The sequence below is a fragment of the Clinocottus analis genome, unplaced genomic scaffold, assembly GCF_023055335.1.
Source record: "Clinocottus analis isolate CAN_PGR_092001 unplaced genomic scaffold, fCliAna1.0.p SCAF_51, whole genome shotgun sequence".
Classification (NCBI taxonomy): Eukaryota; Metazoa; Chordata; class Actinopteri; order Perciformes; family Cottidae; genus Clinocottus; species Clinocottus analis.
In genome coordinates, this window is record NW_027176209.1 from 503374 (window position 1) to 525873 (window position 22500).

At 52.8% G+C, this 22500-nt stretch overlaps 2 protein-coding genes across 2 annotated transcripts in view; both read left to right on the forward strand.

Annotated features, from left to right (window-relative positions):
* Positions 1-2031: 2031 nt before the first annotated feature.
* efl1 (elongation factor like GTPase 1) lies at positions 2032-18677 on the forward strand. Its single transcript, XM_068601575.1, has 23 exons — positions 2032-2385; positions 2461-2574; positions 2940-3007; positions 3452-3536; positions 3825-3958; positions 4144-4281; positions 4542-4768; positions 5139-5262; positions 5879-5958; positions 6059-6195; positions 6799-6921; positions 7054-7153; positions 7323-7462; positions 8380-8540; positions 9116-9251; positions 13184-13315; positions 13600-13747; positions 14319-14448; positions 14829-14934; positions 15249-15453; positions 15764-16230; positions 16694-16878; positions 18304-18677. The coding sequence occupies exons 2-23, from the start codon at positions 2484-2486 to the stop codon at positions 18490-18492; spliced, it is 3306 nt and encodes a 1101-aa protein (XP_068457676.1). The 5' UTR covers positions 2032-2385; positions 2461-2483; the 3' UTR covers positions 18493-18677.
* Positions 18678-20501: 1824 nt separating this feature from the next.
* The window catches only part of mex3b (mex-3 RNA binding family member B), a 3337-nt gene continuing 1338 nt past the window's right edge, over positions 20502-22500 (forward strand). The window contains exons 1-2 of the mRNA XM_068601570.1: positions 20502-21135; positions 22304-22500. The exon at positions 22304-22500 is cut by the window's right edge and continues 1338 nt beyond it. Coding sequence (XP_068457671.1) covers positions 20925-21135; positions 22304-22500 — 408 coding nt within the window. The 5' untranslated portion in view covers positions 20502-20924. The remainder of the gene's footprint in view (positions 21136-22303) is intronic.

The following is a 22500-nucleotide window of genomic DNA, read 5'->3' on the forward strand; positions in this document are numbered from 1 at the left end:
TCAGGACTAACATTCACACTGATGGAGGAGCTACATGAAGGCACCACCTGTCCATCAGGACTAACATTCACACTGATGGAGAAGCTACATGAAGGTACCACCTGTCCATCAGGACTAACATTCACACTGATGGAGCTACATGAAGGTGCCACCTGTCCATCAGGACTAACATTCACACTGATGGAGGAGCTACATGAAGGTACCACCTGTCCATCAGGACTAACATTCACACTGATGGAGGAGCTGCATGAAGGCACCACCTGTCCATCAGGACTAACATTCACACTGATGGAGCTACATGAAGGTGCCACCTGTCCATCAGGACTAACATTCACACTGATGGAGGAGCTACATGAAGGTACCACCTGTCCATCAGGACTAACATTCACACTGATGGAGGAGCTACATGAAGGCACCACCTGTCCATCAGGACTAACATTCACACTGATGGAGCTACATGAAGGTGCCACCTGTCCATCAGGACTAACATTCACACTGATGGAGGAGCTACATGAAGGTACCACCTGTCCATCAGGACTAACATTCACACTGATGGAGGAGCTACATGAAGGTACCACCTGTCCATCAGGACTAACATTCACACTGATGGAGGAGCTACATGAAGGTACCACCTGTCCATCAGGACTAACATTCACACTGATGGAGCTACATGAAGGTACCACCTGTCCATCAGGACTAACATTCACACTGATGGAGGAGCTACATGAAGGCACCACCTGTCCATCAGGACTAACATTCACACTGATGGAGGAGCTACATGAAGGTACCACCTGTCCATCAGGACTAACATTCACACTGATGGAGCTACATGAAGGTACCACCTGTCCATCAGGACTAACATTCACACTGATGGAGGAGCTACATGAAGGTACCACCTGTCCATCAGGACTAACATTCACACTGATGGAGCTACATGAAGGTACCACCTGTCCATCAGGACTAACATTCACACTGATGGAGGAGCTACATGAAGGTACCACCTGTCCATCAGGACTAACATTCACACTGATGGAGGAGCTACATGAAGGCACCACCTGTCCATCAGGACTAACATTCACACTGATGGAGGAGCTGCATGAAGGTACCACCTGTCCATCAGGACTAACATTCACACTGATGGAGCTACATGAAGGTACCACCTGTCCATCAGGACTAACATTCACACTGATGGAGGAGCTACATGAAGGTACCACCTGTCCATCAGGACTAACATTCACACTGATGGAGCTACATGAAGGTACCACCTGTCCATCAGGACTAACATTCACACTGATGGAGGAGCTACATGAAGGTACCACCTGTCCATCAGGACTAACATTCACACTGATGGAGGAGCTACATGAAGGCACCACCTGTCCATCAGGACTAACATTCACACTGATGGAGGAGCTGCATGAAGGTACCACCTGTCCATCAGGACTAACATTCACACTGATGGAGGAGCTACATGAAGGTACCACCTGTCCATCAGGACTAACATTCACACTGATGGAGCTACATGAAGGTACCACCTGTCCATCAGGACTAACATTCACACTGATGGAGGAGCTACATGAAGGCACCACCTGTCCATCAGGACTAACTTTATATTTACAGCATGACTCTGTTGTATCTTTTATGTTGATTATCAAACTGATAAATACGTTACAGTAATATCAAACTTCTTACATCTTAAAATATCTATTGTAATATTTAATTAACTTTTCAAACATATTCCTCCATCTGTTAACTCAGCAACTACGGAGCATTACGTCATTGAGCGACATGCCGCGTTCACTGCTTCATGTAAAAACAAGACCATCAGAGAGCTCCTGTGGCTGTTTACTGGCAGTCTTTACAGACTCAAACATGTTTTAAATACTGCTTATATGTTGTTCTCTTGGTGATTGTGTCTAATTGTAACTCAAAATAAACGAGTCCGCAGGACGAAATCTTTTTTTTTTACCATGTTTCCTGAACGCAGCACGATGACACTAAGTGGGCGTGGTTATTGTTGCCTATCAACTTCCAGGAAAACAGCGTAAGTTGTGAATGCCCACATGTCAGATAGTTAGACAGATAGATAGTCTTACAAATATGTGCTTATTCTCAAAGTAATGACGTATTTTACTCGAAACAGCCGCGCGACACGCGCTCGTGTGTTTGCGTAGAGGCGGTAGAAACCGGTCTCATGATATCATAAGCAGGTCTGACTCTTCCGGTAGGAGCCGGTTAGCTCTTATTCTTCAGTGGTGACCGGACGGGCCGCTGCCCGGAGCCGCGGAGCAGAGCCCCGGAGCCGCGGAGCAGAGCCCCGGAGCCGCGGAGCAGAGCCCCGGAGCCGCGGAGCAGAGCCCCGGAGCCGCGGAGCAGAGCCGGGTGTCGGTCTGTCTCGCGCCGCGTGTTCATTGTACTCGAGCGCCGTCGCACGTGTCCGTGACGTCACTGTTCTATCGCTAGGTGTGCGGGTCTCGCGGCTCGCCATGGGACCCTCCAGCCTGGAGAAGATCGTCGCTCTTCAGAGGAACCCCGCCAACATCCGGAACCTGTGCATCCTGGCGCACGTGGACCACGGTGAGCTGCGCGCGCACATGACGTCACACCTGCTGCTGCTGCAGCTGTGCTTCACATGCAGAAGAACATGTGATATGTTATGGTGATGCCACATGTGTGTGCATGCAGCAGCATCCGGTGTCTGTCAGGTCTTCATGTGCAGACTCAAACATTATGAACGGGTTAGAAACACTCAGATTCATCCATTCATCCAACACATAAGCTGCTGACCTGAAATGTCAACTTCACAAACTGCTGCCAGGTCGTTCAGGTGCAAGTGTCTGAAACGGCTTTTAAAACCTCTGCAGATAGTTGTTGAGTGATTTTGTGTTGCAAAATGTGGTATGAGGAAAACCTCAAAGTGACTGCAGCTCTTCTGCCTGCAGGTAAAACCACGCTGGCCGACTGCCTGGTGGCCACCAACGGCATCATATCCAGCCGGCTGGCCGGGAAGGTGAGGGACCTTGGTCCTGACCCGTGTGCTGACCCGTGTTCTGACCCGTGTTCTGACCCGTGTGCTGACCCGTGTGCTGACCCGTGTTCTGACCCGTGTTCTGACCCGTGTTCTGACCCGTGTGCTGACCCGTGTGCTGACCCGTGTTCTGACCCGTGTTCTGACCCGTGTGCTGACCCGTGTTCTGACCCGTGTGCTGACCCGTGTTCTGACCCGTGTTCTGACCCGTGTTCTGACCCGTGTGCTGACCCGTGTTCTTACCCGTGTGCTGACCCGTGTGCTGACCCGTGTGCTGACCCGTGTTCTGACCCATGTTCTGACCCGTGTTCTGACCCGTGTTCTGACCCGTGTTCTGACCCGTGTGCTGACCCGTGTGCTGACCCATGTTCTGACCCGTGTTCTGACCCGTGTTCTGACCCGTGTTCTGACCCGTGTGCTCTGCAGCTGAGGTACCTGGACAGCAGAGAGGATGAACAGATTCGAGGAATCACCATGAAGTCCAGCGCCATCTCTCTGCACTTCAGCAACGGTGAGTTCTGTTTTAGAACATTGTTATCACACGTGTAATGTTGGACCACGCGTGTAATGTTGGACCACGCGTGTAATGTTGGACCACGCGTGTAATGTTGGACCACGCGTGTAATGTTGGACCACGCGTGTAATGTTGGACCACGCGTTTAATGTTGGACCACGCGTGTAATGTTGGACCACGCGTGTAATGTTGGACCACGCGTGTAATGTTGGACCACGCGTGTAATGTTGGACCACGCGTGTAATGTTGGACCACGCGTGTAATGTTGGACCACGCCCCCTCCAGGAGACCAGGAGTTCCTGCTGAACGTGATCGACTCTCCGGGTCACGTGGACTTCTCCTCCGAGGTTTCCACGGCGGTGCGGCTGTGTGACGGAGCCGTGGTGGTGGTGGACGCCGTGGAGGGCGTCTGTCCACAGGTAACCGCTCAGCATTGTGGGTATTTTAGGGCATCCTGGTGGTCTGGCCTCAGCAGAGAGGGAACTAAAACTAGTTCCTCTTTTTTATTTGAGCTTTTTCAACGTTAAGAGAAAGTTTCCATTAATGTTCTGAAACCTTTAGTGTGTGTGTGTGTGTGTGTGTGTGTGTGTGTGTGTGTGTGTAGACGCAGGCCGTGCTGCGTCAGGCCTGGCTGGAGAACATCCGGCCCGTGCTCGTCATCAACAAGATAGACCGACTCATCGTGGAGCTGAAGCTCACTCCTCAGGAAGCTTACTCACACCTGCAGAACATCCTGGAACAGGTGAGCTGTCCACCAGACCTGTGACACGTCCACCAGACCTGTGACACGTCCACCAGACCTGTGACACGTCCACCAGACCTGTGACACGTCCACCAGACCTGTGACACGTCCACCAGACCTGTGACACGTCCACCAGACCTGTGACACGTCCACCAGACCTGTGACACGTCCACCAGACCTGTGACACGTTCACTAGTGAACTGTTGTGTTGAGCTCTTGAGTCTTGTGGTTGTGTATCTTCTGTGTGTTGCTCTTTGCAGGTGAACGCAGTGACCGGCACTTTGTTCACGTCCAAAGTGCTGGAGGAGCGAGCGGAGAAAGAGGAAGAGGAGGAGGAAGAGGAGGAGAAAGGCGGCAAGGCGCTGAGTGGAGATCAGGTTTATGACTGGAGCGCCCGGCTGGAGGAGGCTGACGACTCGCTGCTCTACTTCTCTCCTGACCAGGGGAACGTGGTGTTCGCCAGCGCCACGGACGGATGGGGCTTCAGGTGAGTCTCCAAGACGCTGTGGTGCATTCTGGGGGATCTATTGGCAGGGAGGGAACCTAGTGTTCACATCTGTGCTTCCATTGGTGGAGCATCACCTGGAACTAAAGGGAGGGGCCTCTGATGGACGCAGTCTGCAGCCTCACACGCCGCTCCCACGGCGTCACTGATGACATCACTGACGTCAGTGATGTCATCAGTGACGTCAGTGTGCGTGCTGCGTGCTCCGGTGTCCTGGTGGTCTTCTCCCCAGGAAGCCGTCTGGTTACCGTCTCCGCTGTCGCAGCAGCTTCACTGTATTCACTGCAGGAAGAGGCTCAGACAGGCGGAGGCCTCTGTGGTCAGTGAACCTGTGAACTCGTCTGTGTTGCAGCATCCAGCAGTTCGCTCACATCTACAGCCAGAAGATGGGCATCAGGGCCGAGCTGCTGCTCAGGACGCTGTGGGGAGACTTCTACCTCAACGCCAAGGCCAAGAGGATCATGAAGGGAGCTCAGGTGATGCTGCTGTTGTTAACTCGTGACCTCTGACCCTCACACCAGCACGATGATGTGGCTTTAGGCTAAGTATCAGTTGTTCTTAAGAATATATAGTAATACTTCAGTGTTGTGTTCATGAACACACAGAAGATACAACAGGCTGCTGTGCAGCTGGAGGTGTTTCTCATACAAAGCTGATTCATCAGCAACACACGTTAAATACTTATCTGGTAAAAGCAGTAGCTCGTGATTGCTAAAGCTAGCTAATGTTAGCACACTTTATGTTGGTGCTTTGGGTCCACTGTTAAGAGAATGAAGTGATGGTCTGCACCATGCAGACACATGGACCTCCAGCTGTGCAGCTAATTCTAGGTAAACAAACTGTATTATATGTGCAGCGTGAAGGGACCTCTGTAAGTGTCTCAGTGTGAAAGTGTGTGTGAGCTCTTAAGTGTCTCAGTGTTAAAGTGTGTGTGAGCTCTTAAGTGTCTCAGTGTTAAAGTGTGTGTGAGCTCTTAAGTGTCTCAGTGTTAAAGTGTGTGTGAGCTCTTAAGTGTCTCAGTGTTAAAGTGTGTGTGAGCTCTGTGAGGTAAGGGACCTCTTCAGTGTCTCCTGTGTCTCCTCCGCGCTGCAGGCCAAAGGGAAGAAGCCTCTGTTCGTGCAGCTGGTGCTGGATAACATCTGGAGTCTGTATGACGCTGTGGTCACCAGGAGGTAGGGCACCTGTGCTGCTCTGTCGTAACAGGATGTGTGAATAGAGCTCAGCGCCTCAGGGAACCAGAGCGTCCTCAGAGCGTCTCGTACCTGTGTGCAGGGACAAGGAGAAGGTGGAGAAGGTGGTGTCGTCTCTGGGGGTGAAGGTTCTGGCCCGAGATCTGCGTCACTCGGACCCCAAAGTCCTGCTGGCTGCCATCTGCAGCCAGTGGTTACCTGTGTCCCAGGCCGTGCTCGGTATCCTTTGTGCTGTCTGTGCTGCTCTGTCTGCCTCACCTGAGCTCCTGTAGTGCCTCTCCTGAGCTCCTGTAGTGTCTCACCTGAGCTCCTGTAGTGTCTCACCTGAGCTCCTGTAGTGTCTCACCTGAGCTCCTGTAGTGCCTCACCTGAGCTCCTGTAGTGCCTCACCTGAGCTCCTGTAGTGCCTCACCTGAGCTCCTGTAGTGCCTCACCTGAGCTCCTGTAGTGTCTCACCTGAGCTCCTGTAGTGTCTCACCTGAGCTCCTGTAGTGCCTCACCTGAGCTCCTGTAGTGCCTCACCTGAGCTCCTGTAGTGCCTCACCTGAGCTCCTGTAGTGCCTCACCTGAGCTCCTGTAGTGTCTCACCTGCGCTCCTGTAGTGTCTCACCTGAGCTCCTGTAGTGCCTCACCTGAGCTCCTGTAGTGTCTCACCTGAGCTCCTGTAGTGTCTCACCTGAGCTCCTGTAGTGTCTCACCTGAGCTCCTGTAGTGTCTCACCTGAGCTCCTGTAGTGCCTCACCTGAGCTCCTGTAGTGCCTCACCTGAGCTCCTGTAGTGCCTCACCTGAGCTCCTGCAGCTGCTTCCTTACCTTGGTGCAGTGATGGTGTGTGAGAAGCTGCCCAGTCCTTTAGACATCACAGCAGAGCGAGTGGAGAAGCTGATGAGCGCTGGAGCGCGAAGGTTTGACTCTTTACCTGAAAAGACGCAGGAGCTAAAAAGAGGTACACTCACTCACTCACTCACTCACTCACTCACTCACTGAAACACTCACTTACTTACTTCCTGGTTGCTTTAGTCTGACGTGTTCAATTCCTGCTCCTCCATCTCCTCCTCTTCCTCCCGGGTGTTTCCAGCGTTCCTTCAGTGTTCCAGTGGAGAAGAAGATCCTCTCATTGTCTTTGTGTCCAAGATGTTTGCTGTGGACACCAAGACCTTACCTCAGAACAGACAGAGGTGTGTGTGTGTGTGTGTGTGTGTGTGTGTGTGTGTGTGTGTGTGTGTGTGTGTGTGTGTGTGTGTGTGTGTTATTCTTAACTCTTCTCTTCATGAAGGTGAAACTGGTCCTGCTGGTTGGGTCTCATGGTCTCACTGGTTCTTTCACCTCTTCCCGCTGTGTGTTCAGGCCACTGACCCACGAGGAGATGACCCAGCGCAGAGATCTGGCAAGACAGAGACATGCTGACAGCAGGGCCGCTGAGCTCAAAGGCCCCGCCCACTCCGAGGGCACGCCACAGGAAGCCCCGCCTCCTCCACCAGACTCAGGTAAGCTTGCCCCTTTGAAAAATCTCATCAGTTTGGCTAGTAACAGGTAACATTTGGCTAGTAACAGGTAACATTTGGCTAGTAACAGGTAACATTTGGCTAGTAACGGGTAACATTTGACTAGTAACAGGTAACATTTGGCTAGTAACAGGTAACATTTGGCTAGTAACGGGTAACATTTGGCTAGTAACAGGTAACATTTGGCTAGTAACGGGTAACATTTGGCTAGTAACAGGTAACATTTGGCTAGTAACAGGTAACATTTGGCTAGTAACAGGTAACATTTGGCTAGTAACGGGTAACATTTGGCTAGTAACAGGTAACATTTGGCTAGTAACAGGTGACATTTGGCTAGTAACAGGTAACATTTGGCTAGTAACAGGTAACATTTGGCTAGTAACGGGTAACATTTGGCTAGTAACAGGTAACATTTGGCTAGTAACAGGTAACATTTGGCTAGTAACGGGTAACATTTGGCTAGTAACAGGTAACATTTGGCTAGTAACGGGTAACATTTGACTAGTAACAGGTAACATTTGGCTAGTAACAGGTAACATTTGGCTAGTAACGGGTAACATTTGGCTAGTAACGGGTAACATTTGGCTAGTAACGGGTAACATTTGACTAGTAACAGGTAACATTTGGCTAGTAACAGGTAACATTTGGCTAGTAACGGGTAACATTTGACTAGTAACAGGTAACATTTGGCTAGTAACAGGTAACATTTGGCTAGTAACAGGTAACATTTGGCTAGTAACGGGTAACATTTGACTAGTAACAGGTAACATTTGGCTAGTAACAGGTAACATTTGACTAGTAACAGGTAACATTTGGCTAGTAACAGGTAACATTTGGCTAGTAACGGGTAACATTGTAAACACTGTAAAGGTCCATTTAGCGTGTCGTCTCCCTGTCAGCTCAGATGGAGAGTCTGACGCTGAAAGACTCAAAGCCAGACGAGGAAGAGGAGCACCAGACCTTCATCGCGTTCGCACGCGTCTTCAGCGGCGTGGCGAGGAAAGGACAGAGAGTGTTTGTCTTGGGACCAAAGTATGACCCGACCCAGGCGCTCAGCACGGTAAACCAGCTGCACATCACCTGGGCTACGTCTGTATTCATGTGTTCATATTCCTTTGTCCTGCCAGCTGCCAGACGGCGTCAGGGCTCATATATATGCAGAGCTTATATATAAGCCCTGCATATATATACAAATACGTGCCGCCGCAAACAGCTGTGTGTCCGGAGGGCGGGACTTAAGACCAATGAGTGACAGTCACGTTCAACGCTGAGACTTGAGAGCCCGATGCCTCCGTCTCTCTGCTCCTCTGCCGGCGGCCCCCCAGTCGTGCGAGTTGCTCCTGCGACCGTCTGTTTGGGGTAAACAGGAAGTCTGTGCAGCGAATAGGTTTACAGATGCGCTCCTTAGCGCCATCTATCGTTGGGGAGTTTGAAAAGGAACAAACTTTTTTTTTGGCGTGAGATATTGGTTGTGTGGCGTGTGAGCGTGTGAAAACATGAAAAAGCGTGTGTCTAACGGTGAAAGCGTGAGAGTTGGTGGCTCTGTGTGTGTGTGTGTGTGTGTGTGTGTGTGTGTGTGTGTGTGTGTGTGTGTGTGTGTGTGTTTATGTATATATTTATTGTATGTATTGCTAGCTTCCAGAGGGCGTCAGGGCTTCAGACTGCGTGGTGGAGGTGCCTCACCTCTCCTGCTGCTCCATGGAGAACCTGTACCTGCTGATGGGGCGAGAGCTGGAGGAGCTGGAGAAGGTGTCTGTAGGGAATGTCCTGGGTAAGCGCTTCCCTTTCTTCCTTCTGGTTATCGCAATACGTTGGTTATTCCTCTCTCTATTGGACAGAGCTCGTAATATCACCTGCTTACTGCTGGCTTCAGGGGAGCGTGCACTGTCAGAGTACAGCAGGCGCATGCTTCCAAGAGGGTTTAAGGAAATGCACAAGTGGTTCTACAACTAAGAGCGAGTTCTCTTTGCTGTCATGTTTCTATCTTGAGGAACATGGCTGCTACATGTCAAAGTGCACAGCTGTGCATCTGACTGCAGACGCTGGTCTGATGTGAGCTCAGGAAGCGTCTCTCCTGCATCCAGTCGATCCTCTGGGCTGAGAACCTCTCAATGCTCTCGTCTCCAAGCTCTCATCACCTTCATACTCGTGCTGCACACTGCTGAGACACGCTGCTGAGGCACGCTGCTGAGGCACGCTGCTGAGGCACGCTGCTGAGGCACGCTGCTGAGGCACGCTGCTGAGGCACGCTGCTGAGACACGCTGCTGAGACACGCTGCTGAGGCACGCTGCTGAGGCACGCTGCTGAGACACGCTGCTGAGACACGCTGCTGAGACACGCTGCTGAGACACGCTGCTGAGGCACGCTGCTGAGGCACGCTGCTGAGGCACGCTGCTGAGGCACGCTGCTGAGGCACGCTGCTGAGGCACGCTGCTGAGGCACGCTGCTGAGGCACGCTGCTGAGACACGCTGCTGAGACACAACTCGACACATCCGGTGAGGTGTGGAAGTGTCCACAAAGCTTTGGCCATGCGGTGTGTGCAGACGTTCCTCTGCAGAGGGCAGCAGAGCAGGAGCTCAGCGTGGAGAGCAGACGTCTCGCTCTTCTCTCCTCCGACACAACATGAAGCACTTTGAACAGCTAGGTGTCGTATTTCCCCTCAACAGAAAGGTGTGTGTAGGGGTGAGCCTCTCACACCTTTACACACTCCTTCGTTTACTGGTTAGCATGAGTAGCACTCAGCTGAGGGAGGAACACAGCGGCTGGGTGGTGGTGTGTCACAGTGCCTCAGTCCTCTAGGAGGAGAGTGATGCTGCTGAGGAGCCTCAGTCCTCTAGGAGGAGAGTGATGCTGCTGAGGAGCCTCCGTCCTCTAGGAGGAGAGTGATGCTGCTGAGGAGCCTCCGTCCTCTAGGAGGAGAGTGATGCTGCTGAGGAGCCTCCGTCCTCTAGGAGGAGAGTGATGCTGCTGAGGAGCCTCCGTCCTCTAGGAGGAGAGTGATGCTGCTGAGGAGCCTCCGTCCTCTAGGAGGAGAGTGATGCTGAGGAGCCTCCGTCCTCTAGGAGGAGAGTGATGCTGCTGAGGAGCCTCCGTCCTCTAGGAGGAGAGTGATGCTGCTGAGGAGCCTCAGTCCTCTAGGAGGAGAGTGATGCTGAGGAGCCTCAGTCCTCTAGGAGGAGAGTGATGCTGCTGAGGAGCCTCCGTCCTCTAGGAGGAGAGTGATGCTGCTGAGGAGCCTCCGTCCTCTAGGAGGAGAGTGATGCTGCTGAGGAGCCTCCGTCCTCTAGGAGGAGAGTGATGCTGCTGAGGAGCCTCCGTCCTCTAGGAGGAGAGTGATGCTGCTGAGGAGCCTCCGTCCTCTAGGAGGAGAGTGATGCTGAGGAGCCTCCGTCCTCTAGGAGGAGAGTGATGCTGCTGAGGAGCCTCCGTCCTCTAGGAGGAGAGTGATGCTGCTGAGGAGCCTCTGTCCTCTAGGAGGAGAGTGATGCTGCTGAGGAGCCTCTGTCCTCTAGGAGGAGAGTGATGCTGAGGAGCCTCCGTCCTCTAGGAGGAGAGTGATGCTGCTGAGGAGCCTCCGTCCTCTAGGAGGAGAGTGATGCTGAGGAGCCTCCGTCCTCTAGGAGGAGAGTGATGCTGAGGAGCCTCTGTCCTCTAGGAGGAGAGTGATGCTGCTGAGGAGCCTCCGTCCTCTAGGAGGAGAGTGATGCTGCTGAGGAGCCTCCGTCCTCTAGGAGGAGAGTGATGCTGCTGAGGAGCCTCCGTCCTCTAGGAGGAGAGTGATGCTGAGGAGCCTCCGTCCTCTAGGAGGAGAGTGATGCTGCCGAGGAGCCTCCGTCCTCTAGGAGGAGAGTGATGATGCTGAGGAGCCTCAGTCCTCTAGGAGGAGAGTGATGCTGCTGAGGAGCCTCAGTCCTCTAGGAGGAGAGTGATGCTGCTGAGGAGCCTCCGTCCTCTAGGAGGAGAGTGATGCTGCTGAGGAGCCTCCGTCCTCTAGGAGGAGAGTGATGCTGAGGAGCCTCCGTCCTCTAGGAGGAGAGTGATGCTGCTGAGGAGCCTCTGTCCTCTAGGAGGAGAGTGATGCTGAGGAGCCTCCGTCCTCTAGGAGGAGAGTGATGCTGAGGAGCCTCCGTCCTCTAGGAGGAGAGTGATGCTGAGGAGCCTCCGTCCTCTAGGAGGAGAGTGATGCTGCTGAGGAGCCTCCGTCCTCTAGGAGGAGAGTGATGCTGCTGAGGAGCCTCCGTCCTCTAGGAGGAGAGTGATGATGCTGAGGAGCCTCAGTCCTCTAGGAGGAGAGTGATGCTGCTGAGGAGCCTCAGTCCTCTAGGAGGAGAGTGATGCTGCTGAGGAGCCTCCGTCCTCTAGGAGGAGAGTGATGCTGCTGAGGAGCCTCCGTCCTCTAGGAGGAGAGTGATGCTGCTGAGGAGCCTCCGTCCTCTAGGAGGAGAGTGATGATGCTGAGGAGCCTCAGTCCTCTAGGAGGAGAGTGATGCTGCTGAGGAGCCTCAGTCCTCTAGGAGGAGAGTGATGCTGCTGAGGAGCCTCCGTCCTCTAGGAGGAGAGTGATGCTGCTGAGGAGCCTCCGTCCTCTAGGAGGAGAGTGATGCTGAGGAGCCTCCGTCCTCTAGGAGGAGAGTGATGCTGCTGAGGAGCCTCCGTCCTCTAGGAGGAGAGTGATGCTGCTGAGGAGCCTCCGTCCTCTAGGAGGAGAGTGATGCTGCTGAGGAGCCTCCGTCCTCTAGGAGGAGAGTGATGCTGAGCCAACATTGATGAAAGCATGTGTTTTGCATTAGGCCTCGTCTCTGCTGCCAGCGGTGACGAGTGACCTAGATCTGCAGAGCTCTGACTGGATGGTTTCACCACACGGCGGCGCTGGCAGAAGCCAGCTGGGTTCATGTGATGGTTTAATGCCACAATGACCTCACATATGGAGCTCCATCATCACGCGTGAGCCTCTGGAGGCGTGCTGTCAGTCCTCTGCAAGGACCAGCATGCACTTCATGAACACTGTTCTGCATGTTTTATTCTGGATGAATAAGCTTGACTATTATGTGTGCACACACACACACACACACACACACACACACACACACACACACACACACACACACACACACACACACACACACTTGGCTGTCTGAAGGTGAGGTGGACTTTCCAGTGAAAAGGGGATTCCATGGGATGTTGAAGAGGAATCTGTTTCCAGAGCTCTGGTCTCTACTTTTAATAAAACACGATTCACACAGAACATTTAATAATGTCCAGCATCGTATTTATTGCAGTTTTTCCACTGCAGCTGTGTGTGTGTGTGTGTGTGTGTGTGTGTGTGTGTGTGTGTGTGTGTGTGTGTGTGTGTGTGTGTGTGTGTGTGTGTGTGTGTGTGTGGTGTTGCCTTTAATGCTGTTCGTTTGGAAGCTTTGTTTAGTTGAGGTCTGAAGCCTCAGCAGCACATATTCTAGCTCTCTTCTTGCCCGTTGCTGCTCACAATGTAGCATCACCAGTAGCTACAATGTAGCATCACCAGTAGCTACAATGTAGCATCACCAGTAGCTACAATGTAGCATCACCAGTAGCTACAATGTAGCATCACCAGTAGCTACAATGTAGCATTCTCTCCATCCTCTCACCCTCTCCATCTTCTCCATCCTCTCATCTTCTCCATCCTCTCATCGTCTTCATCCTCTCATCCCCTCACCCTCTCCAGGTATCGGCGGTCTGGAGCTCAGCGTCTTGAAGTCGGCCACCGTGTCCTCGTCTCCGGCCTGCCCGCCCTTCATCCCGCTCAGCTTTGAGGCCACGCCCATCGTGCGGGTCGCCATCGAGCCCAAACATCCCAGTAGGTCATTTTGGCTCCTGATAGTGACTTGTAGCATTAACCGGATACACGGAGGTCTTCTTTCATGTCCAGGAATACTTATGACATCATACAACTATTATATTACACGTGTGTTCTGTTTAATGAGGCGTGATGAAGGCGTGATGAAGACGTGAAGACATGAAGACATGAGCATCCTTAGAGAAGTTCCTCATGTCAGACGTGACAGAGTCTGTCCTCTCAGGATGGAAAGTTGTATTAAAACCACACTGTGTGTGTGTGTTGTGTGTGTGTTGTGTGTGTAGGTGAGATGCACAAGCTGGTGCGTGGGATGCGTCTGCTGAACCAGGCTGACCCCTGCGCCGAGGTTCTGATCCAGGAAACAGGAGAACACGTTCTGGTCACCGCCGGTGAGGTTCACCTCCAACGCTGCCTGGACGACCTGAGGGACCGGTCAGTGTTCTCGTCTGTGCTGCGTCTGTCGCTCGCCCGTCGCTCATCTGTCGCTCGTCTGTCACTCGCCCGTCACTCGCCCGTCCGTCACATGTCTGTCGCTCGCCCCGTCGCTCGTCGCTCGCTCGCTCGCCCCGTCGCTCGCCCCGTCGCTCGCTCACTCGCCCCGTCGCTCGCTCGTCGCTCGCTCACTCGCCCCGTCGCTCGCTCACTCGCCCCGTCGCTCGCTCACTCGCCCCGTCGCTCGCTCGTCGCTCGCTCACTCGCCCCGTCGCTCGCCCTGTCTTCATCGCTCTGCCTCCAGAAGTGGGTCCGGTCGAGCAGCGGGTTGATGCCCAGGAATACAGGAGTTACGGATCGGCCCTCCCTCCTCTGCCGGTCAGCGCTCCGTGGTGTTCAGTTCCTCCCATCAGAGGCTCGGCTGTGTGTTCGGTGTGCGTGAACATGGTCCTCCCTTCAGTGGAGATCAGACCTCAGTGTCTGAACGGCTTTCTTCTTCTTCTTCTTCTTCTTCTTCTTCTTCTTCTTCTTCTTCTTCTTCTTCTTCTTCTTCTTCTTCTTCTTCTTGAAGGTTTGCTAAAATCGAGATCAGCGCCTCCAAACCCATCATCCCCTTCAGAGAGACCGTGGTGCGACCGCCCAAAGTGGACATGGTGAACGAAGAGCTGGGCCGGCAGCAGAAAGTAGCCCCCACCCACCAGGTCTGTGTGTGTGTGTGTGTGTGTGTGTGTGTGTGTGTGTGTGTGTGTGTGTGTGTGTGTGTGTGTGTGTGTGTCAAGCAAAGTTTTATTTTATCATTGGTGGAATAATCAGGATACGTGGACAGTTAGAAGAAGCAGGGCGTGACTGTGTGTGTGTGTGTGTGTGTGTGTGTGACTGTGTGTGTGTGTGTGACTGTGTGTGTGTGACTGTGTGTGTGTGTGTGTGACTGTGTGTGTGTGACTGTGTGTGTGTGTGTGTGTGACTGTGTGTGTGTGACTGTGTGTGTGTGTGACTGTGTGTGTGTGTGTGTGACTGTGTGTGTGTGTGTGTGACTGTGTGTGTGTGTGTGTGACTGTGTGTGTGTGTGTGTGTCTCTCAGGGCCGTTGGTCTGACACCCTGCATGTGGACTCTGGGGGTTTGGTGACGCTCACCACTCCCAGCAGACTCGCCACAGTGAGCATCCGAGCCGTCCCGCTGCCACAAGGTGAGTCCGCCGCTCTGTGTCTCACGCTTTGTGTCCGCCGCTCTGTGAGTCCGACGCTCTGTGTCTCACGCTTTGTGTCCGCCGCTCTGTGAGTCCGACGCTCTGTGTCTCACGCTTTGTGTCCGCCGCTCTGTGAGTCCGACGCTCTGTGTCTCACGCTTTGTGTCCGCCGCTCTGTGAGTCCGCCGCTCTGTGTCTCACGCTTTGTGTCTGACGCTCTGTGAGTCCGACGCTCTTTTCCAACGCTCTGTGTGTCCGACGCTCCGTGATTGTTCCGTAATTGGACCGCTCTATGAAACTTTGCCCCTTGTCAGAAGTGACCGGTCTGTTGGAGAGAAGTGCGGCGCTGATCCGGACCCTGGAGCAGGTCAACATGTCCCTGAGGGAGGGCAAGAGTCTGGACGTCAGCCAGCGGACCCTGGAGGCCATCGCGGGCCTCAAGGCCCAGCTGGAGAGTCTGCTGCAGGGCAGGAAGTGGAGGAACGCGGTGGAGCGGCTCTGGGCCTTTGGGCCCCGCAGGTCTGAACATAACACCAGAACCTTTCCCTCCAGGAAGTGTGCTCTTCGTTTCACCTGCAGGCCTTTATAGCACCTGCTCTGTTTTATACACATTTAATTAGATTTCATTACATATGACCGCCGCCTGAACAACACGTGTTCAACATCGGGGAAACGTTGACCCCGAGCGTCGTCCATGTAGCAATATTGTATGTATCGAGCAGATGAGCTCTCGTTAGAAATGATTTAATCAAATCGTTAGTGATGAGGCAGCAGTGCATTCTGGGCTTTACATGCACACAACCGAATGACTTCATGTTCCTGGTGTCAGAGTCGGTCCCAACATCCTGCTGAACGGCGTGGAGGGCTACCAGCGGCCCTCGGTCTGGCAGTGTCTGAGCGGCGCCGTCCAGCCGGCCGCCGCCACGCGAGACCTGGACCACAGCATCGTCAGCGGCTTCCAGCTCGCCGCGCTGGCCGGGCCCATGTGTGAGGAGCCGCTGATGGGCGTCTGCTTCTCTGTGGAGAAGTGGGAGGTCCGGTCTTCAGCCCCGCCACAGCACCAGGACTCTTTGGAGGAGTCCGGACCCCACGGGCCCATCAACCACGGCCAAGGGGAGGGAGGCGGCGAGGCCGAGCGCCGGCCCGAGCCGGCCTCGGCAGACTGCTACGGGCCGGTGTCCGGCCAGCTGATCGCCGCCGTGAAGGACGCCTGCCGGCACGCCTTCCAGGCTCAGCCCCAGAGGCTCATGGCCGCCATGTACACCTGCGAGATAATGGCCACCGCTGATGTGCTGGGTAAGAGCTGCCGACCGGACCAACCGCCTGACGACGGTTCTGTTCATGAGCTTTTGTGTTTCTACGTCAGAAGAAAAGTAGTTTTCTATCTTCCTTTTGTAAAGGATTTAGTCCCAAAGCTCAGTGTTCTGCATGAAGTTCTGGCCCTCTTCCTCTTCCAGGCCGAGTGTATGGTGTTCTGACCCTCTTCCTCCTCCTCTTCCAGGCTGAGTGTACGGTGTTCTGACCCTCCTCCTCTTCCTCTTCCAGGCCGAGTGTATGGTGTTCTGACCCTCCTCCTCTTCCTCTTCCAGGCCGAGTGTATGGTGTTCTGACCCTCTTCCTCTTCCTCTTCCAGGCCGAGTGTACGGTGTTCTGACCCGCCTCCTCTTCCTCTTCCAGGCCGAGTGTATGGTGTTCTGACCCTCCTCCTCTTCCAGGCCGAGTGTACGGTGTTCTGACCCGCCTCCTCTTCCTCTTCCAGGCCGAGTGTACGGTGTTCTGGGGAAGCGAGAGGGCCGCGTCCTCCATGAAGAGATGAAGGAAGGGACGGACATGTTCCTCATCAAGGCCGTGCTGCCCGTGGCCGAGAGCTTTGGGTTTGCAGACGAGTTCCGCAAGAGGACGAGCGGCTTGGCCAGTCCACAGCTGGTCTTCAGCCACTGGGAGGTGAGTGTTATGTACAGATGGAGCAACATCGCAAACACATCCCAGAAATGAGTCCTGTAGTGAGTGTCGGCCTGCTGAGGCACATAAAGAGTTATCTAAATGTGATCTATATGACTATCAGAGCCTTGGCAGGCAGAGCGCTGCTGTAACATGCTCTGGTGATGAGGTCATCATCGCTGAAGGGAAGCCTCATGATGACGTCATCTTGTTATTGGACAAATATTCCCTGATTTAAAATATGTGTGAGAACTTTTTGAAGCCAAATCAAATAGTTTACATTATCATATATATATTTATTTAGTATAAATAGTGTTTACAAAGGCAACAAAGGAGCCCATGAACATGAGATATGAGTTTACAGATCACTAGATCCTCCTTTGTGGAGGTTGCTTTCTGGCTTCATAGCGTCTACAGTCCATGTTCATGTCTGGTGTAGTGACCAAAAACCACGGACTGCTGCATGGTGATATTGCTGCATGGTGATAGTGCTGCATGGTGATATTGCTGCATGGTGATAGTGCTGCATGGTGATAGTGCTGCATGGTGATAGTGCTGCATGGGGATAGTGCTGCATGGTGATAGTGCTGCATGGGGATAGTGCTGCATGGGGATAGTGCTGCATGGTGATAGTGCTGCATGGGGATAGTGCTGCATGGGGATAGTGCTGCATGGTGATAGTGCTGCATGGTGATAGTGCTGCATGGTGATAGTGCTGCATGGTGATAGTGCTGCATGGGGATAGTGCTGCATGGTGATAGTGCTGCATGGGGATAGTGCTGCATGGGGATAGTGCTGCATGGTGATAGTGCTGCATGGTGATATTGCTGCATGGTGATAGTGCTGCATGGTGATAGTGCTGCATGGTGATAGTGCTGCATGGGGATAGTGCTGCATGGGGATAGTGCTGCATGGGGATAGTGCTGCATGGGGATAGTGCTGCATGGTGATAGTGCTGCATGGTGATAGTGCTGCATGGTGATATTGCTGCATGGTGATAGTGCTGCATGGGGATAGTGCTGCATGGGGATAGTGCTGCATGGGGATAGTGCTGCATGGTGATAGTGCTGCATGGGGATAGTGCTGCATGGTGATAGTGCTGCATGGTGATAGTGCTGCATGGTGATATTGCTGCATGGTGATATTGCTGCATGGTGATATTGCTGCATGGTGATATTGCTGCATGGTGATAGTGCTGCATGGTGATAGTGCTGCATGGTGATAGTGCTGCATGGTGATAGTGCTGCATGGTGATAGTGCTGCATGGGGATAGTGCTGCATGGTGATAGTGCTGCATGGTGATAGTGCTGCATGGTGAATGAGCCGTATTGTGATCTTGGCAAAAAAGCTGAGGGAGAATCATCTGTCACAAGTTGTTTGCCTTGACTCCAGCATGACGATATTCTATCCTCCTCCTCGGCGCTCCAGGTGATCAGCAGTGATCCATACTGGGTTCCCACCACAGAGGAAGAATACCTGCACTTCGGGGAGAAAGCGGACTCTGCAAACCAAAGCCTGAAATACATGAATGCTGTCCGCCGCCGCAAAGGCCTCTACGTGGAGGAGAAGATCGTGGAGCATGCAGAGAAGCAGAGGACACTCAGCAAGAACAAGTAGAGAAGGAAACACAGAGATGATCCCTCCAGGACTCCATTCTCAACCACAGCGGGCCTCAGACCGCCATCTGGTGGCTGCGGTGGTCCTCCCGAATGAAGAGACTGAATGTAAAAACAATATTTGGGATATACACTGCTACTTGTGCTCAAGAAGTCACATGAATAAAGTCAAATTGAAGAGCTTCATTTTAATGAGCGGTTCCATTTGAATGTCATTACAACACATCATGCAACGACTTCTACCACTTTTAGCTAGCGAACGTTTGTTAGCTGGCGAACGTTTGTTAGCTGGCGAACGTTTGTTAGCTGGCGAACGTTTGTTAGCTAGAGAACGTTTGTTAGCTAGAGAACGTTTGTTAGCTAGAGAACGTTTGTTAGCTGGCAAACGTTTGTTAGCTAGAGAACGTTTGTTAGCTAGAGAACGTTTGTTAGCTAGAGAACGTTTGTTAGCTGGCAAACGTTTGTTAGCTAGAGAACGTTTGTTAGCTAGAGAACGTTTGTTAGCTGGCGAACGTTTGTTAGCTAGAGAACGTTTGTTAGCTAGAGAACGTTTGTTAGCTGGCGAACGTTTGTTAGCTGGCGAACGTTTGTTAGCTGGCGAACGTTTGTTAGCTAGAGAACGTTTGTTAGCTAGAGAACGTTTGTTAGCAGAGCGGTGACGTTCCCTCAGTCAGTGTGAGCCATCACCTTTGTGATGCTCACAGGGCTTTCAGGGAGTTTTAACTGGCAACCAGATGCAGTCCCTGGGACACAGACCTGATTCATGCTGCCACAGCTGCTGCCGCCGCTTCCTGTTGAGAACCAGGAAACTGTCAGCAACACGAGGCAGCAAGTGAGTCGTTTCAGGGCTGCAGCTTCAGGAGAGAGCGGTCACGCTCCCACAGGGAGGAAAGTCCCTCTGCAGAGGCTACCAGAGGCTACTCAATGCTACTAGAGGCTACCTGATGCTACTAGATGCTACATATATAAATATATATATATATAAATAAATATATATATAAATATATATATAATATATATGTATATTATAATATATATATTATATCATATATATTATAATATATATATTATATCATATATATTATAATATATATATTTATTTATATATATAAAATATATATATATTTATTTATATATATAATATATATATATATATTTATTTATATATATAAAATATATATATATTTATTTATATATATAATATATATATATATATTTATTTATATATATAATATATATATGAATATATATGAATATGAATATATATGAATGTGGTAATCTGTTGTTGAAACTAATTGTATTTCCAAACATAAGTGGCAGCTCTGTTGTTGTTTGTCTGTTTGGATCTTTTTGTGGAATCAGTTCAACAGAAAACAGTTCAGGTTCCTACAATAATAAATATGATGTTGATATATCAGCAATGTGTGACATAGCAGAGAGACATTGCTATTTATCTCACTCCCTGTAGCTTTACATACTCATAACAATGAGAGAGAGATGCAGTGGTGCATTGTGGGCCGCCGGCTCCAGCTGCTGCACTCATTGGCTCAACCAGCGTCTGGCAGGCAGCCAATCACAACGCAGGGAAACAGTGCCACTTGAGTTCAGTGTGTCAGGAGGAGGAGGGAGGATGGAGAGGAGAGAGATGAGGGGAGGAGAGGGAGGAGAGGGAGGAGGGGAAGAACCCTTTAGTGTCAGTATGAGGCACAGAAGGAACCTTTAATGTCTGCTAAAGCATCCTCTCTCTTGTTATGATGGAACCACCATAACAAGAGGCAAAGAGGTGAAGATACAAAGACACAAAGAGACAGCCCGACAACAAAGAAGTGGGCGTTCCTTGGAGCCAACCCGCCCACTCGTCGCCCTCCCAGCCAATCAGCTCGTGGATATGCAAATGAGCTTTCAGCGCCGCATCGTCCCTGCCCGGGCGGTGACGTCACCGCACATCTCTCTCTGTCTGGCTCCTGGAGACTCAGACAGAAGCAACAGAGGAGCGCAGGAGGAGGAGGAGGCAGCTGCAGGAACCTCTACAGACCGGCTCCTCGCAGACCGGCTCCTCGCAGACCGGCTCCTCACAGACCGGCTCCTCATAGACCGGCTCCTCGCAGACCGGCTCCTTGCAGTCCGGCTCCTCACAGACCGGCTCCTCACAGACCGGCTCCTTGCAGTCCGGCTCCTTACAGACCGGCTCCTTGCAGTACGGCTCCTAACAGACGGGCTCCGCACAGACCGGCTCAGCTCTGCACGGCTCGGCCCGGCTCAACCACTTCTGTCGGGAAACAAAGGGGCGGATGTTTTCATGTCGCGGCTGCTTCACCGTTGTCTGTCCTCAGCTGCACTGAGTGATCTGCTGTGACCGGCGGTCTCTGGACCGGGACCGGGTCCGGTCCCTCCCTGCCCCCTCCTCCCTCCTTCTCTCCACCCGGACACAACATGCCCAGCTCGCTGTTTGCAGACTGTAGCGTCCCGGGAGACGAGCAGAGAGCCCTGCAGCTCGCCCTGGACCAGCTCTCCCTGCTCGGCTTGGACCACGACGAGGACCCGCTGAACGACGACCCGGAGCCCCGCAGGAGGAGCGGCAACATGACGGAGTGCGTCCCGGTCCCCAGCTCCGAGCATGTGGCGGAGATCGTGGGCAGACAGGGTGCGTGCTCCTCTGCTGTATTGTCCTGGTGCTGGTCCTCAGGGCTGAGCCCAAACTGGTCCTGGTACTTAGGTCTGAGTCTTTCCTGGTTCCGGTTCTGGTCCACATCCTCATGTCTGAGCCAGTCCTAGTCTTGGTTCTGGTCTTGGTTCTGGTCTTGGTTCTTATTCTGGTTCTGGTCCAGCGCTTCAGAGTCAAAGTGTCCCTTAAGTCACATGGAGCCCTTTGGGCTGTCTAGCCCGGGTTACAACGTGGCTTATGTGCCGTGTCGCACGAATAGAGTTGAGGCTTAAGGAAAGAGGACTCTAAGAAATCCAGAATGCAGCTGCAGGGTGCTTGGCTAAAGGGTGCTTGGTTGCAGGTTGCTTGGCTGCAGGGTGCTTGGTTGCAGGGTGCTTGGCTGCAGGGTGCTTGGTTGCAGGGTGCTTGGCTGCAGGTTGCTTGGTTGCAGGGTGCTTGGCTGCAGGGTGCTTGGCTGCAGGTTGCTTGGCTGCAGGGTGCTTGGCTGCAGGTTGCTTGGTTGCAGGGTGCTTGGCTGCAGGGTGCTGAGTTGCAGGGTGCTGGGTTGCAGGGTGCTTGGTTGCAGGGTGCTTGGCTGCAGGGTGCTTGGTTGCAGGGTGCTTGGCTGCAGGGTGCTTGGTTACAGGGTGCTTGGCTGCAGGGTGCTTGGTTGCAGGGTGCTTGGCTGCAGGTTGCTTGGTTGCAGGGTGCTTGGCTGCAGGGTGCTTGGCTGCAGGTTGCTTGGCTGCAGGGTGCTTGGCTGCAAGGTGCTTGGCTGCAGGTTGCTTGGCTGCAGGTTGCTTGGCTGCAGGGTGCTTGGTTGCAGGGTGCTTGGCTGCAGGTTGCTTGGCTGCAGGGTGCTTGGCTGCAGGGTGCTTGGTTGCAGGGTGCTTGGCTGCAGGGTGCTTGGTTGCAGGGTGCTTGGCTGCAGGTTGCTTGGTTGCAGGGTGCTTGGCTGCAGGGTGCTTGGCTGCAGGTTGCTTGGCTGCAGGGTGCTTGGCTGCAGGTTGCTTGGCTGCAGGGTGCTGAGTTGCTCATAAGATTTAAATTGGCTCTACAGACTTAAGTGCTCCCAGTGCTCCCAGTATGAAGTCCAGCAGCAGCTCTTGAAGATGCTCAGTATATTGTAGTAAACAGATTCCTCATTCTGGTCTTTTGTTTCCTTCAGGTTGCAAGATCAAAGCCCTGCGAGCGAAGACCAACACCTACATCAAGACGCCGGTGCGCGGCGAGGAGCCGGTGTTCGTGGTGACGGGCCGGCGGGAGGACGTGGCCATGGCGCGCAGGGAGGTCATCTCTGCTGCGGAGCACTTCTCTATGATCCGGGCCTCCAGGAACAAGAACACCAGCCTGAACGGGACCGCC

Coding starts and splice junctions, on each gene's coding strand:
- efl1 (XM_068601575.1), top strand. CDS start 2,484: ATGGGACCCTCCAGCCTGGAGAAGATCGTCGCTCTTCAGAGGAACCCC. Junction 3,537..3,824: donor CTCTCTGCACTTCAGCAACG/GTGAGTTCTGTT, acceptor CGCCCCCTCCAG/GAGACCAGGAGTTCCTGCTG. Junction 14,935..15,248: donor AGCCGTCCCGCTGCCACAAG/GTGAGTCCGCCG, acceptor GCCCCTTGTCAG/AAGTGACCGGTCTGTTGGAG.